Source organism: Oratosquilla oratoria, chromosome 3, assembly GCF_046742065.1.
Source record: "Oratosquilla oratoria isolate Oo_2021 chromosome 3, ASM4674206v1, whole genome shotgun sequence".
NCBI lineage: Eukaryota > Metazoa > Arthropoda > Malacostraca > Stomatopoda > Squillidae > Oratosquilla > Oratosquilla oratoria.
In genome coordinates this window covers 80,042,942-80,059,583 of record NC_134779.1, presented here as the reverse complement: position 1 = coordinate 80,059,583, position 16,642 = coordinate 80,042,942, and the positions used below count along the sequence as shown (strand labels likewise).

The following is a 16,642-nucleotide window of genomic DNA, read 5'->3' as shown; positions in this document are numbered from 1 at the left end:
TGTTTGTCCAGTGATAGAAATATCAATGGCAAGTTAACTGCACCATTGTTTCCTGCTGCATTTTGCTATCAGTTTAGCCTAATGCCAGACTTTTTTTTTCTAGGCACCTTATCCCTTTAAGCAGTGAAAACAGCCTGTGATGACCAGTCTCTAACAGCAGCAGAGTTGGAATTCTTCATCTCTGTATTCAAGTAGTTGCTGACCTATTATGTCAAGTTCTAGAAAGATGCTGTTATGTTTCCATTAATAGAAAAATGTAGGAAATAACTCTTTAACAAACCTGATGGACCATTTTTAATGGGTTTTGAGAAAACAGTTCTCCTAGAAGCCACCAGTTTGGATCCCCAAGACAAGAAGATTTTTATGCTGTGGCCTTATGAACTGCAGCTGAGAAGATTTGAGAGATAGTGATTATCAAAAAGGCTGTCAGTGGTCTCAGGGCTCTGCAATATTAGAGTGTGCTTCACTCAAGCTACCTTTACAGGCAAACTCATGAAGGGATGCCTGTAAAGTAGCCTCTGAAATGATCTCTAGATAATCTGAATCCCCAGTATTTGCATTGTGCAGTTATTTTGCACATACTTTTAGTAGCATAATAATTTTTCCAACTGAAATATGGCAAGTAGGTAAACAAAATGAGCTTATCACCATTCTGTTTACAAAATTATTTTGTTGAAATGAATTGGCTCTGTACATAGGTTTCATGAAATTTACAAATAACTATGAAACCAAGGATGACCACATGGGATTCAGATTGCAAGAAGTTGTAGATGGTCTTGAAGATACTACTTATGCATTGATGTAGCTAGGCATCTACATAGAGGGGATATTCTGCTAACCTGTTATGGACAGCTAGCATGAGAGGTTATAATTCACATGCCTCCCAAAAGGCTTATAAAATGGAGAAGACTTGCAAGTGCAATATACGTAATTATCATTCCTCTAGTGAATTGCTAATAGAGAAATAGTGGTTGATGATACCAGTCACTTTTTTGTGTAATAACTTAATGTATACATAAAAAGGCCACTAAATATGCTGAAAATAGTGTACATATGTGTTTATATATATATATATATATATATATATATATATAATATAATATATATATATATATGCAGAAGAAATCACTTGAACATGTGATTCTAGTATGCAGAAAAACCTTGAAAATGTCTGAATAGACAAAAATACTCAGTCTCATTTCTGTTATTTTCCTATTGGTTTTTCTGCATATATGTATATATATATATATATATATATATATATATATATATTATGTATATTTATGTATATGTATGTATATATATATATATATATATATGTATATATATATATATATACATGTATATACTGTATATATATACATATATGTAATATATATACATATGCATATATGTAATATATATATACATATACATATATGTAATATATATATATATATGTATATACATATATATACTGTATATATATACATACATTATATATATATATATATATATATATATATATATATATATATATATATATATATATATATGCAATCAGTTGTGACACCAAAGTCCCCCCTGATCTTAGGTGCACCAAAATAAAATATTAGTGCAAAATCAGTTCCTTTTGAAGTTACAGGCTCTGTTACACCAGTAAACCTCCCATTCAGTTTCATTAAGATGGTTTGAGGTTATCATGGATGCTTGTCACATTGATTTCATCTGGGTTGAAAAGTATGAAAAACCCACTTTTTTAATGTTTTTATTTGCCAAATAAAATTCTTAATATGTTATACATGTTAATAGACAAAACAGTTTTAATATAGATATTGTTATGTAGCTTTATATGAGTAAGCTTTTGTTTTTTACTAAGAGATCATAATTATTTTCTTTCCCTTAAGTAAAGAAGAATTAATGTATTACCATGTTTGACTGTTTATTTCCCAATAAAACTTATGCTAACTACTACTGGAACTCTCTTTATAAAAGATTGGTCACCATGGGATCAAGCTTGTTAGATATATCCTTTTGTTAAAATATAAACTTAATTTTTTAAGTATCTTTTTCACTATTAAATACAGTATAAGGCCCATAAAGACCCAGTCACTTTAAAGAACTTAATTCAAAAGCATATACAATATAAAGGATATAAACAGGACACCTCATTTGATTGAAATATATTGTAATTATGTACATAGTAAAAAGGAAGAGAAATAAAGGAAACATGTGATTTTACAGATATTTTTCACTTCATTTTGTAGGTACACATTTATTTATTTTTTGTCATTTTATGTTTCTGTTTTGCTTCATAACTTCAACCCAGTGTTGCAGTGTTGCCAGAAGTTTAAAAAGAAAATCTCCATATTAGGACAAATAGGACAAATTAGAAGTTGGCTGCAGAACTTATAGTAGCCTGATGGCTTGTCTACTTTTTTAATTTCCTTATCACAGTGTAAACAGAAAGGTCCTGCTGGTGGATTATGAGCTACTTTTCCCCAATGTGATACTTTGAAGTGACCCACTGATGGACTATGGTCAGCATTTACTATCTCAGCATTTACTATCATCAAATGAATTGTCAAATGTCATGTAGAAATTAATATGTAACTACTCTAAAGCTTTTTAAATTGGACAGGAACAGGAGATGCCTTTGTATGACAATTCTCTCTGAGAAAAGATGCCAGCCTCTCAGGCACAAAGTCTCCACCTTTCCTTACTCCTATTGTAGGTCCATTTGTGTTAACTGATATTCATTACAAGACTGAATTTCTGATCTTGAGTTTAGGTCCACTCAATGGCTGTCACAGGTTTTCTTGATGCTGAATAGTTCCTATAAAAGGGACTTTAGCTCACAAATTAAACACAATTGTGTCACAGATGTTTGATAGGTAAAATTTTCTTGGCGTCCCTATGATAAGCCTTTGAACCTCATCAAAATGAACTTCAGATAGTTACAGTGTACTTTCCTTTTTATATATATATATATATATATATATATATATATATATATATATATATATATATATATATAACTTTGAAGAAGGTTTTTAATAATTGTTGCCTTGAGTTTCACTGATTGGAAGCCTGCAACACCCCATTAGCTAACAATAGTCCTTGGGCTTTCCCATGGATCTCTTTGGAAGAAACTATAAACTGTTGTCTGTATTGTATTTATCTTATTCTAATATTCAGAAAAAGAGCTACTCTTTTGAGGTCCTGTCTCTTCTCCAACCATCATACCTAGTTTTGGATTTGCTCATGGTCTTAGCTTTTATTATATCAACTAATGAGCTGTATAGAACAAAATTTCTTGACATATTTTAAACAAGTCTTTTTATTTTTATTTGTTCATGTATTTGAATTGTTCTATTGAACTTATGATTCTCACAGTGAATTAATCTAATTACATTAACCCAATTATATACATGGAGGATACTTCACTCATAGATTCCTGTCTTGTTTTCCAGGTAATTATCATACCTGGTAATTGAAAGCTGGTAAGGCACCTGGAATAGATGGTTGTTACATGGGGTGTTTAATAAAGTGAGTAGTTACAGTGGCATGGCTAGTGAGATTATTCAATGTGTACCTAAAGGAGGGAAGTATTCAAGTACACTGGAGTAGTATATATAATTCCTCTATACAAAAAAGGGGGATAAATATGAATATAGTAGCTTGATAGGGATCAGTTTTAAATTTAGCTGGCAAGGTGCATGGCAGGGTGTTAATTGTAAATATTAGGAGGAGAACAGAGGGAGTATTTGGAAAAGAGCAGTGTGGGTTCAGGAGAGGAAGAGTGCATAGGTAAAAATTTTGTACTCAGGTATAATATGTAAAAAGTAAGGATATAATTTTGGTTCTTATTTATTTGGGGAATGCATATGGTAGGGTTGACAGGAAGGCATTGCAGGATGTGTTTGCAAATGTATGGGATAGGGGGATGGCTGCTGAGGTCAATAAAAGTTTTTTTTACTGTGTATTTCGATATTGACCCCATACTTAGGGACTTTTGGGGCACCCATACAGACCTGAGCCACACATCACTCGTGTGTTGAATAAAACCTCCATTCATAAAGAAATACTACCACCATATTCCCATACTTGTCATAGAAGGCAACCAAATGGGATGGAGTGAGACTAGGGATTCCCTACTCTGTATTTTTCTCCGAAGAAAACTCAAGGCAAAAGAGGGTTTGGGAAGAGAACTTCAACCAGAACCCTGTTAATTGGGTCTTTAAATGTGTATGAATGTAGTACAGATGAAAGTAAAAGTGAAGAGATTACCGTTGTATGTTTGTGAAAGTGGAAAGATTTAGTAACAAATGTAGTGTGCACTAAAACAATTGGTTGTTTTGAAAGAAAATTAGATAGCTAAATGGATAGGGGTGACAGGTGCTAAGGGACATGGAACTGCCTAGTATAGGCTTTATGGTCTCTTGCAGTCTCCCTCAGTCTTATGTTATTACATTTGTCAAAAAAAGATGTGTTGGTGTTCAGTTAAATGAAGCTGCAATGGAAGGATGAGGTGAAGTTTGGGAGCATGATGGATAGGGTGTCAGAAATGGCAAGGAGATGAGGGAGAGAAGGAATGGCATTGCTGGAAAATGTGTTAGGTGAGTGGTCGAGTGAAGGGTAATGTGAGTAAAAGTGAAATTGGAATGGGCCTTGATAGCAAGAAAAGTGAAGATTGAATTAAATTCAATTAGATTTTATTTAAATGAGTATGTAGAGAGTTTTAAGAAATGTAGACATACTGGTTTAAGGAAATAGCTAGTTCGCTATTAGTTAGGGTTAGTTAGCCTAGTAAATTAACTAATAGATGGATTAGTAGGGAGGTATGGGATATTAAGAAAGAACTATAGTGGAGAGATGTTAGAGATGTATTCTGAGAGGAAAAAGATGGTAGTAAACACAGTGTTTAAGAAGAGAGACAGACGTAAGTATGCATGACCCAGGGTAGTGAGTAGGGCAGTGAAGAGGACATCAATGGCTGATGTAGTGGTGTTCAGAAGGAGGATAGGAAGAGTTTGAGGTGTAAATGTATTATCTGATAGAAGGGCAATTGAAAGTGGAAGTCAAGTGGAGGGTGAAGAAAAAGGAGGGAGACAAAGAAGTGTTACAGGTAAGCAAATTAGATAAGAAGGAAAAAGATAAAACTATGGGACATAGTTAATGATAAGGAAAAACAGGAGTAGAGGAAGAATGGTTGTTTCAAGGGTGAAGTGCTAAAGTATGCAAAAATGATATATGGAATGAGTAGGATGGGAGGGAACAAAAGTGGCAGCAAATGGTGGGATGAAGAGGTAAGGGTGGCAGCGACAGAAAAGAAGTGAGCATACAAACAAGGGTTGCAAAGAAGAAATGAGGAAGCATATGAAAGGAACAGACTAAAGAGGGTGGAAGCAAAATATATGGTGATGGAGACCAAGAGGAGAGTAGATTTAAGATAAGGTAGGTGTTTGGCAAAGAATTTTGAGAAGAATAAAAAGTTTAGAAGGAAGTGAAAAGGGGGCAAGCCGGATAGAGTGAAGTTAAAGGGTGCAGGCAGATGAACAGATGTTAATGGAAATAAAGGTAGTAATTGGAAGATAGATGGAGTATCTTGTGGATTTGTTGAATGTACAGGAGGATAGGGAGGCTTTAATTGTGGCAGTGGTAGATGCTGGAAAAATTACTGTTATAAGAGGGAAAAATTATAGGGTTATTGGAAAAGAAAAGGAACTAAGAACATTGAAGATGAAAACTGGTAACACAGCTGGGTTAGATAGTTGTCACATGGAGTGTCAAATGAAGGTAGTAGTAGTTATTGGCTAGTGAGGTAGTTTAATGAATGCCTAAAGGAAGGAAGTGGTCTAGTGGAATGGAGGAATGTATGTATATTTCTACTACACAGGACAAGATGACAAATATGAATTTACCTAGTTGTATTTTACGGGACTAGAGCTATGCTCATTTTGACCCGTTTTTGTATCTCTCCACATCCAGTTTGCATATGAATTCGTGTATAGTTCTGGCATTAACTGTTTCACTGTTCAATTTGTTCCAGACGTCAATCACTCTGTGTGGGAAACTGTTCTTTTTCAGATCTCTTCTGTAGCTGTCTTTCTTTAGTTTCTGTACATGTCCTCTTGTTTCTCTTTTGTCCCATTTTAATAGATCATCTCTATCAAGAACTTCCATTCCTTTCATAATTCTGAAAATAGTCAACAAATCACCTATCTCTCTTCTCTGCTCTAACATTGTCAGTTGTAATTTCTCCAATCTTTGTTCGTATGTCAAATTTGATAGTGTAGGTGCCATCTTAGTCACCGCTCTTTGGATTCTTTCTATATTTTGGTGTTTTTCTTTGTGCTAGGTGCCCACATTGATATAGCATATTCTGGTTTCGATCTTACCAATGTAACAATTTCTTAACCATCTCTTCATCCATGTAGTCGAATGCCATCTTCATTGATATTAACAAATTGTAAGTCTCTCCAAATATCTTGTTTACATGTTTGTCAGGTGTCAAGTCACTTGAGATGATTATTCCTAGGTCCCTCTCTGAGTTAACTTTCTTTATTTCTTTATCTCCAATCATATATTTTCCTGAAACTCTATTTTTGCCTTCTCTGAACTCCATTATGCTACATTTCTTGATGTTGAAATTCATTTTGTGTTTCTTACTCCATTCCCATACTTTATGTAGGTCATCTTGTAACGATCTGAAATCTTCTTCTGTTTTCACTCTCTTGAGCAATTTAGCATCATCATCAAAGAAATTCATGTAACAATTCACTCCTTTGTCCATATCATTTATGTATATGGCAAACATTAAGGGAGCCAAAACAGAGCCCTGAGGGAAGCTACTTTTTACTTCTTCCCATTTCGAGTTTTCATCTCTAAGTACCACTCTCATCTTTCTTCCATTTAGAAAGTCCTTCATCCATTCCAACAGTCTGCCTTGAATTCCTCCTATTTTTTCAATTTTGTTTATTAATTTTTTGTGTGGTACCTTGTCAAAAGCCTTCTTAGTTATTGTTATTTCCTTCATCATGGGTGAACTTTCTAACTGGTCATCTTCCCAGGGTTGAGAGTTCTCAATTGTAAAAACAGACTCGAAATGTCTGATCATAACATCTGCCATCTCTGTAACATCTGTGTATTCCTTATCACCTTCACGTAGTTTTATTATGTTCTTTATTTTGTCATTTACATATCTGTAAACGAGTTTTGGTTGATCCTTACATTTGTCTATAATATCCCTTTCATATTCTTTTTTTTCTTTCCTGCATATATTTACATATTCGTTTCTAAGTACTTTATATGTTTGCCATTTAGATGTTTTTCTATCTTCCAAATTTTCCAGGCTTTATCTCTCCTAGCTTTAGCCTCACTGCATCTTTTGTTAAACCAACATTTTATATATATCTCTATGCTTCTTTATTGGTACATATTTGTTAACTCCCTCTTTGTAATTCTCTTTAAATATGTTCCACTTGTCTTCCATATTTGTTTCCTCTTTTGTGAACCTATCCCAATTTGCGTTTGGAAAAATTGCCTTAGTTTTTCAAAGTCTGTTTTGTTGTACATAAATCTACCTTCTCTATGTTTATCATTTCTGTCTATATTATACTAATCTTTTAATTCAAAGTCTATTAGTATATGGTCACTTTTTCCAATAGGTGTTTTATACTCTATTTTGTTTACAATTTTCAGTTCAGATGTTAATATTAGGTCTAGTTTTGATGGTTCATTATTTCTATATCTAGTGTTTTCCTTAACCCATTGTGTTAGTGTATGCTCAATATATATCCAGTAGGGTGTTGCTCCAAAGTTCCTCGCCTCCTTTGACTGTCATTTCTTCCCAAATTATTTCTTTTGCGTTAAAATTGCCCAAAATTACTAAGTTTCCACCTTCTTTCAGCAACTTGTTAAGCACCTCCATTGTTTCTTCCAATAAATTGGAATGATCACTATCTGACCATGCATGGGTTTTTGGTGGTACATACACTACTATAAATTTTCTGCTTTTTATCTTTTTATAGTCAATTTTAATCATAATTATTTCTGTATTTCCCTTTCCTTCAATAACCTTGGTCACATTTAATCCTTTTTTGGTTAGTATCATGATACCTCCTTTCTTTTCAGTTCTGCTTTTCACCCATTGGTTATATAGACCATGTCCCACTATGTTAATATTGGTCCTTTCAATTTTGTCTCTACTATGCCCATGATGTCAGGTTTTTCAGTTTCTAAATAGTCATTTAGTTCATTTAGTCCAGAGATCATACCGTCAATGTTTGTATATGCCACTTTTAATTTCGTATTTTCTTTACTTTTTTGGTTTAGGTTTCCATTTTTTTATACCATTTTTTCAGTCTCAAGTCCAGTACTCTAAAAAAAAACTCGTTTTTTTCCGCTTCTGTTCTCTTTTCATTTCTATCATTTGCTTCAATTCTAAGCGCTTTGTCTTTCTCCTTTTCCTCGTCATTCATTTCCTTTTGTATCCTTATATTTTTTAACTTCTCGCTGTTTGCCAGTCTGACCGCTTGTGTTAGTACTTCTTCTGCCATCATTTGTGTTCTTAATTTTATTTTTAAAGGTCTGTGATGTTTATCTTTTGCGTATTTGCCTATCCTGTGGATTTCATCTATTTCTTTAACGAGGTCAAGATCATCATCCTGAATTTCTTTGAAAATTTCTTTGACTAGTTCCCTTTCCTCCTTTTCTTTTTGGTATCTATACATATCATGTCTTTCTTTTATGCCATCAACTGTGTCTCTGACCAGGTTTTGCTTTTCTTTTATTACTTTAATAACTGTATCCTTTGTGTTTTCTTCCATTTGTTCTTTTAATATTTCTCTAAAAGATATCTCTTGGTTTTCCTGTTCTTTCTTCCATTGATTTTTTATTTCAATGAGATCCGTTTCTTTAATAGATTCTGCCACTTTTCCGGTCACAACCTTCAACTGTTCATTTTTGCTTTTGTTCTCACTTTTCAATTGTTCATTTTCTTTCTTTAGACTATCTATTTCACTTTTTAGTTCGTTCAATTCTCTTATGGTTTGTTCGATGCTTTTTCTAAGTGAGATCAGTTCTTTATGCAAAGCTCGGTAATCTATTTTTAAGTCTATTATTTCTTCCATCAATTCGCTTACTTCCCGATTTCTTAATACACTACTATATCTGGTTTCTCTTTCTATATCAAGACTTCTTCCCATTTCACTTGAATTTCTTTGAAATCCCGAAAAAATATTACCTTCCTGCCTTGGAATATTTCTTGGGGTATCCACTGTACAAAAACGTTGGTATCACGCCTCTCGGGCTCTCAACTACACTTACCTCCAATTCTCTTTTTGTTGTTCTTTCTTCATTCTCATTTCCTTTATCCATTATTGCCAGAATAGAAATATACACATAGTGCAAACTAGAAAAGGAGAAATACTTTTACCGGCATAGTCAGCCCGTGCAAAAGCAACACAGGTTTCCTTTGATGTTTATTCTAAAGCCACTAGGTTTCGCTAACAACAGCGCAGCACCTCAGCACTCTACGATGTCCGGAACGTGTAGAATGTAGTAGTTTTAGAGTAATCAGTGAAGTGTAATTGGTAAAGGGTGTGGGAAAGTGTTAATTGAAAGGATTAGGAGGGGAACAGAGGGAGTAATTAGGAAGAACAGTTTGGGTTTTGGAAAGAAAGTGTGTATAGGTCAAATTTTGTGGTAAGATATGCAATTTTTTTTTGGCAAAGTGTAAATATGTCTTTTGGGCTTTCATGGATTTGAATAATGTATTTGATCAAGCTAACATAGGTGTTACAGGATGTGTTGCAGATGTATGGGATAGGGGGAAGTGTATTTAGGGTGTAAAAGGTTTTTACATTGGTAGAGCTTGTGTGAGGATAGGGGATGGAGAGAGTATTTACCTAATTGTAATATACAGGAAAAGAGCAATGTTCATGGAGTCCCATCTCCTACTCCCTAATTTATCTTATATAGTTTCAAATATATGCATAATTTCAACCTGGTCTACATCCTATTTTCCAATTATCATATTTAGTTTTCAATTCATATAATTCCAGCTTGAGCTATGTCATCTTTCAAGCTATTCCAAGTATTTATGCACCTGTATGGAAAACTATTTCTTCGCATCCTTTAGACATGTTGTCTTTCTTAAATTGATCTTATGGCCTCTGAAGTCCCTCCTGTTCCTAATCAAAGGATCTCTTCCGTCAATGTATTCGAGTGTGAACAGTTTGAAGTGAAGATGGGGCTGCACCATGGATGTTCAATGTGTATGTTGATGGTGTGAAGAGGGAAGTAAATGCAAGGGTGCAAAGGTAATTATCAAACTCTATCCTTGACTATGGGGTACATTTTTGGTCTCTGTCCTATAAAATGGACATTAATTCACTAGAATCATTACTGAGGAGACTGACAAAAGTGATACATGGGCTCAGAAATTTACCATACGAGGAGAAGCTTAGACACCTTAACTTACAGTCTCTGGAAAGATGCTGAATTGGAGGTGTTATAATAGAGGTGTTCAAGTGGATCAAAGGCTTTAACAAAGGTATTACAAACAAGGTCATCATATTAAGACAACAGGTCATGACTGGTAGTAATGGATTTAAATTGGACAGATTTAGATTTAAGAAAGAAATAGGCAAGAACTGGTTTACTAACAAAGTGGTCAATGAGTGGAATAGACTTAGCAACCATGTAGTGAGTGCTGAAACTATTGGTTGTTTTAAGAAATGGGTAGACATCTTTATGGATCGGGATGACAGGTGGTAATGGACATGGAACTGCCTAGTGTAGGCCTTATGGTCTCTTGCAGTCTCTTCATTCTAATGTTCTTAAGGGTGCTTGGCAGAATTTTGGAGTTATTGAGCGAGAGTAGAGGGAAGTGGGAAGTGAGCTAGTTGCTTGTGGATGACAGTGAGCTTGTAGCTGAGTCAAAGGATGGATGAAGCATTGAGTGGCAGAGTTTGGGAGGGTATATAAGAGGACGAAGCTGAAAGTAAATGTAGGCCAAAATAAGGTAACAAGATGTACAATGGGTGATGGTGGTGGTGGGTTGGAGGTGAGATTAAAGGGCAAGAAGCTAGAGGAAATAGAGAGCTTTAGGTATTTGGGGTCAGAGATCAAGTGCCGATGGGGATGATGAGTTGGTGAGTTAAAAGGGCATGAAGCTGGAGGAAGTAGAGAGATTTAGATTTAGATATTTGGGGGTCACATGTAGCAGGGAATGGAGGAGTAAAGGTAGATGTAAATTATAGAGCAAGGGAAACAAATAAATGTCTGGAAGGAATTAAAAGAGTTTTGAAAAATATGGATGTAGGGATGAACACTGGAATATGCATCAGTGGTATGGTCCCCACATAGAGTGAGCATATACACGAAGCAGACACGGTCAAAGCAGGACGTGCCAGAACGAATGTTCTGAACCGCTAGCTAGCAATTCACGAACGAACGATTTGAAAGCAGACCTGGTTGTTTGCATAGATACGGTGTAGTGAAAGCAAAAGCTCATTGGGACCCAAAATGTAAATGTCTTTGTATCTCCATTTTATTTTTTATTTATTTATTTTCTATTATTATTTTTCATTGTTCTTTCTAAAAAAAAAATGGAAAGAAGCGAAGAAACTCCGAGAGGCAAATAATCAGCGAAGAGATGGTTAGAGGAAAGTAGAATTGAAACTCCACTTGGTGTCGTTCAAAAGAAGACGTATCTTTCTCAGACACCAAGGGAATACCAAAGGTTTGAAAGAGTTTTTTTTTGGGGGGGGGTTTGAATGGGAAGGAAATATTATGCATAGAGGATTGGGAATGGATAGAGAACCCAGTATAGAAATATGATGAGAAATAGAGATATTAATGACATTTTGGATGATTTAATAGAACTCAAAAGTGAGTACAAAACAATGTACAAAGAAGTATCTATGCTAAGGAAAGCCAATGAGGAGAATAATAGGGAGATAGATGACTTAAAAAAGGAATTAGATAAATTAAAGGCAGAAAATGAAAGGTTAAAAAGTGAAGACATAAATAGGAATGAGGCATTAAAAAAGGAGATAAAAGATCAAATGCAAGAAGTGACTGAAAAGGTGGAAGAAAAAATCAAAGAAAATGACTTACAGGAAATAAAGAAACAGTGGAAAGTTGAACAGGAATGTCAAAAAGTATCCCTTAAAGAAATAATGGAGCAACAGGTCAAGGAAAATACCAAGGAAACGGTGATCCAAGTAATTAAAGAGAAAGGCAACTTAGTTAGGGACACAGATAAAAAAAGATGCATTGTAATATATGGCATTAAAGAGAAGCATGATGTACCTAGATATAAGAGGGAAAAGGAGGAGAAAGAGATCACTAAGGAAATTCTGAAAGACAAGCGGAAGGACAAGGCTTGGATAGGGAAATCAAGGAGACCTATAGGATAGGCAGATACTCTAAAGAAAAACAATACAGGCCACTGAAAGTAAAGCTTAGATCTCAAACAATTGCAGAGGAAGTACTATCCACAACAACAAAATTAGCAGTAGGGAACATTACAAAAATATATGGATAAAAAAATTAATGAGTGAGGAAGAAAAAGAACTTAGAAAAGAAGCAAATGAAAAAACGAAAAGGGAACTGAAACTGAAAAAATATATATATATATTTTTTTTTTGGAGAGTGGACCTTAGGCTGAGGAAATGGTATATAAGGAAAAAGGAAACAAAGAAGACAGAAAAAGATGAGAAAGGAAATTAAAAATAGCTTATACCAATATAGATGGAATAACTTCAGGAATGGATTAATAATGATTACCTGGCCTTAGAAAAACCAGACATAATGGGAATAGTGGAAACTAAGTTAAAGTGTACTCCACCACCCAACACTGTGGGACAAGGTTTATACAACTGGACAAAGAACAGAAAGGATAAACAGGGTGGCAGAGTATTGATTTTGACTAATAAAGATTTAAATGTAACAAAAATAACTGAAGGAAAAAATAATGGAGAATCAATTTCGATACAAGTTGAAAGCAAACATATGAAGAGTAGAAAATTTGTAGTGGTGTATGTGCCCCCCAAAACAAAGTACTGGACAGAAAGTGATCATTCCAAAATATTAAAAGATACAAAATACAAATTAACTAATATACTGAAGGACAGAGGAAATACAGTAATTGTGGGTGACTTTAATTCAAAAGAAATATGTTGGGAGGAAATGAGAGTGAAGGGTGGAGAGGAATACACAATGACTCAGTGGATAAAGGAAAATACCAGATACAGAGGTTGTGAAGAACCATCAAGGCTGGACTTAATACTTACAACAGAGCCTGAATTTTTTATATAAAATTGATTACAAAACTCCAATAGTAAAGAGTGACCATGTACTAATAGAATTTGAGTTGAAAGGGCAAATGGATCAACACAGAAATGATAAATATAGAATAGGAAGACTAATGTACAACAACAAAAAATTTGAGAAACTCTTTTGCAACACGAACTGGGAAAAATTCCTAAATGAAGAAACAGGGATGGAAGAGAAATGGAATATACTAAAAGAAATTTACAATGAGGGAGTAAATAAATATGTACCACAAAAAATGGAAAGAACATACATAAAAAGCTGGTATAACAAAAGGTGTAGTGAGGCTAAGGATAAAAGAGACAAAGCTTGGAAGAAATGAAAAATACAAGAAAACAAGCAAATGGCAAATGTACATCAAACTAAGAAATGAGTATGTAAAAATACACAGAGATGAAAAGAGAAACTATGAAAAATTAATAGAAAAATGCAAGGAAGAACCCAAACTATTTTACAGGTATGTAAATGGCAAACTGAAGATTAAACAAGAAATAGAAAAGCTGCGCCAAGGTAAACATGAATATACAGAAGAACTAGAAATGGCTGAAATTATGAACAACCATTTCAAATCAGTATTCACAATAGAAAACTCACCTAAATGTGAGGAAATAGAGAGATATTCCCCTCAATGAAAGAAATAATTGTAACACTAAAGGAAATCAGCGACCAAATCAAAACCCTTGAAGTCAGAAAATCACATGCTCCAGATGGAATTGCAAATTGGATACTGAAAGAATGCATGGAAGAATTAACAGACAAAATGTACAATATAATTAAATTCCCACTTAAAGAAGGAAAAGTGCCACAGGATTGGAAGAAGACAAGCATTGTACCATTTTATAAGGGAGGAAACAAGGAAAACCCATCAAGTCATAGACCGGTCTTCCTGATAAGCATAGTAGCAAAAATTTGCGAAAAGGTCGTCAAAAATAGATGGGTTAAGCATTTGGAAGAAAAAACTATACTGAATCCAAATAGATTTGGATTCAGACAAGGAAGATTATGTACTGGCCCCAATCATGTTCGCCGTATACATTAATGACATGAATGAAGGTGTGGAGTGCTATATGAATTTCTTTGCAGATGATGCAAAATTACTAAAGGTAAAAACGGAAGAGGACTGCAACTCATTGCAACAAGATCTGGACACGATCTGGAATTGGACTCAAAAGTGGGAAGTAAAATTTAATATAAAGAAATGCAGTATAATGGAATTTGGAAAGAGTAAAAACAGAATATCAAAAGATTACAGAATTGGGAAGAAAAAGTAAAAAGAAAAAAAAAAAAAGCAAACTCAGAAAAATATCTTGGAGTGATGATTGGAAAGGACATGAAACCAGATAAGCATATAAATAAAATATTTGGAGAAACCTACAATTCATTGAGGTCAATCAAAGTGGCATTTGCTTATTTGGATGAAGAAATGATAAAATAAATACTAACTACACTAATAAGACCAAAACTTGAGTATGCGGCATCACTTTGGACACCCAGTACCAAAAAGAATATTAACCACTTCCATACGGTGACGCCTACGTAGGCAGCATGAGGAGCAAGTGGGTACGTGATGATGCCGACATCGGCATCTTGATTATATTTATTGTAGTAGTACCTACATAACCTCCATTCTCTCTAAACTGGCTTCATCATATTTTCTATGGTTATCAAAATTCACAGGGGAACGAGAACGAACGATTGACCACTGACTTTATTTTTTATAATGCGATTATTATGACGCAACATTGCACGTCGGGCAGCTAATGCTGCCAGACGTGCGATGTGCCCCGGAGTGAAGAGGTTAAGAAACTAGAAAGAATACAAAGAGCGACAACCAAACTAGCACAGACTCTCGCCGAACTAACATATGAGCAAAGACTGTCACCAAAGACAGGTCACCACGAGCATAGCTCCCTTCCCGTATATTACAACTAGGTAAATACAACTAGGTAAATACAACAAACTTGATCTGCTTCTACTCAAGATTAATAGACATAATACAAGAGAGAGATGGTTGGGCAGACTGTGCATTTCTGGACCTACAAAAGGCATTTGATAAGGTACCACACAATAAACTAATAAGGAAGATAGAATCAATAGGTGGCATCAGAGGAAAATTATTGGAATGGATGAAAGACTTCCTGACTGGGAGAAAAATTAGAGTAGTTATTAGAGACAAATTCTCAAATTGGGAAGACATGATAAGTGGTGTCCCGCAGGGATCAGCACTGGCCCCAATCATGTTTGCTATATACATAAATGACATGGACGAAGGAGTAGAGTGTTATATGAATTTCTTTGCAGAAGATGCAAAAATACTAAAGAAAGTAAAAATGGAGGAGGATTGTAACTCATTACAACAAAACTTGGACAAGATCTGGAAATGGACTCAGAAGTGGGAAGTGAAATTTAATATCAAGAAATGTAGTATAATGGAATTTGGAAAAAGTAAAAACAGAATATCAAGAGATTATAAAATTGGTGAAAAAGAGGTAAAAAAAGTAAACTTGGAAAAGACCTTGGAGTGATGATCAGCAAAGACATGACACTGGATAAGCATATTAATAAAATAGTTGGAGAAACCTATAATTTATTGAGGTTAATAAAAGTGGCATTTGCCTATTTGGACAAAGAAAGGATAAAAAGAATCTTAACTACACTAATAAGACCAAAACTCGAGTACGCAGCAACACTGGACACCCAGTACCAAAAAGAATATAAAGAAGTTAGAAAGAATACAAAGAGCAACAACAAAACTGGCACCAACTCTTTCCAAAATGACATATGAACAAAGGCTGTCCAAATTAGATTTACCAACTTTGGAGCAAGGAAGGCAAAGAGGAGACTCACTATCTATAGAATTATGAAGGGAATGGAAATCTTAGATAAGAGTGACTTATTGAAATGGGACAATGGAGAAACAAGAGGGGAGCGACACTCGTGGTGTCCCGCCTTTGTATCTTGCAGTGTCTAGTTTGCTCTTAAATTCATGAATGGTTTTTGCGCACACTATTTTTTAGTCCAGTTTGTTCCAAGTGTCCACCACTCTATGTGGAAAACTGTTTTTCTTCAGATCTCATCTATAACTATGTTTTTTTATTTACTTTCCATGTCCTCTTGTGTTTCTCTTATCCCAATTAACAAGTCCTCTCTATTGAGTATTTCTGTGCCCTTTATGATTCTGTAGATGGTCAGTAGGTCGCCTTTCTCTCTTCTTTGCTCCAGAGTCAGTAACTCCAGTTTAGCCAGTCTCTCTTAATATGATAAATTTGCAAGTGCAGGGGCCATTTTTGTGGCTGCTCTCTGGATTCTTTCTATTTTC

General features: G+C 34.6%; 1 protein-coding gene across 8 annotated transcripts in view; it reads left to right on the top strand.

The window, feature by feature from the left end:
* LOC143024084 (uncharacterized) overlaps nt 1-16,642 on the top strand; it is a 444,302-nt gene that overhangs the window by 325,209 nt on the left and 102,451 nt on the right. For 7 of the 8 annotated variants that reach the window (XM_076182873.1, XM_076182868.1, XM_076182882.1 and 4 more), the window contains one exon: nt 104-1,064. The exons of the other annotated variant lie outside the window; for it this stretch is intronic. Coding sequence is in view for 2 of the 7 variants with exons in the window: in XM_076182925.1 (XP_076039040.1) it covers nt 104-140 (37 nt within the window). In the remaining 5 variants the exon portion in view is untranslated. Of the gene's footprint in view, nt 1-103; nt 1,065-16,642 lie in introns of those variants that run through there. 8 annotated transcript variants of the gene reach the window in all.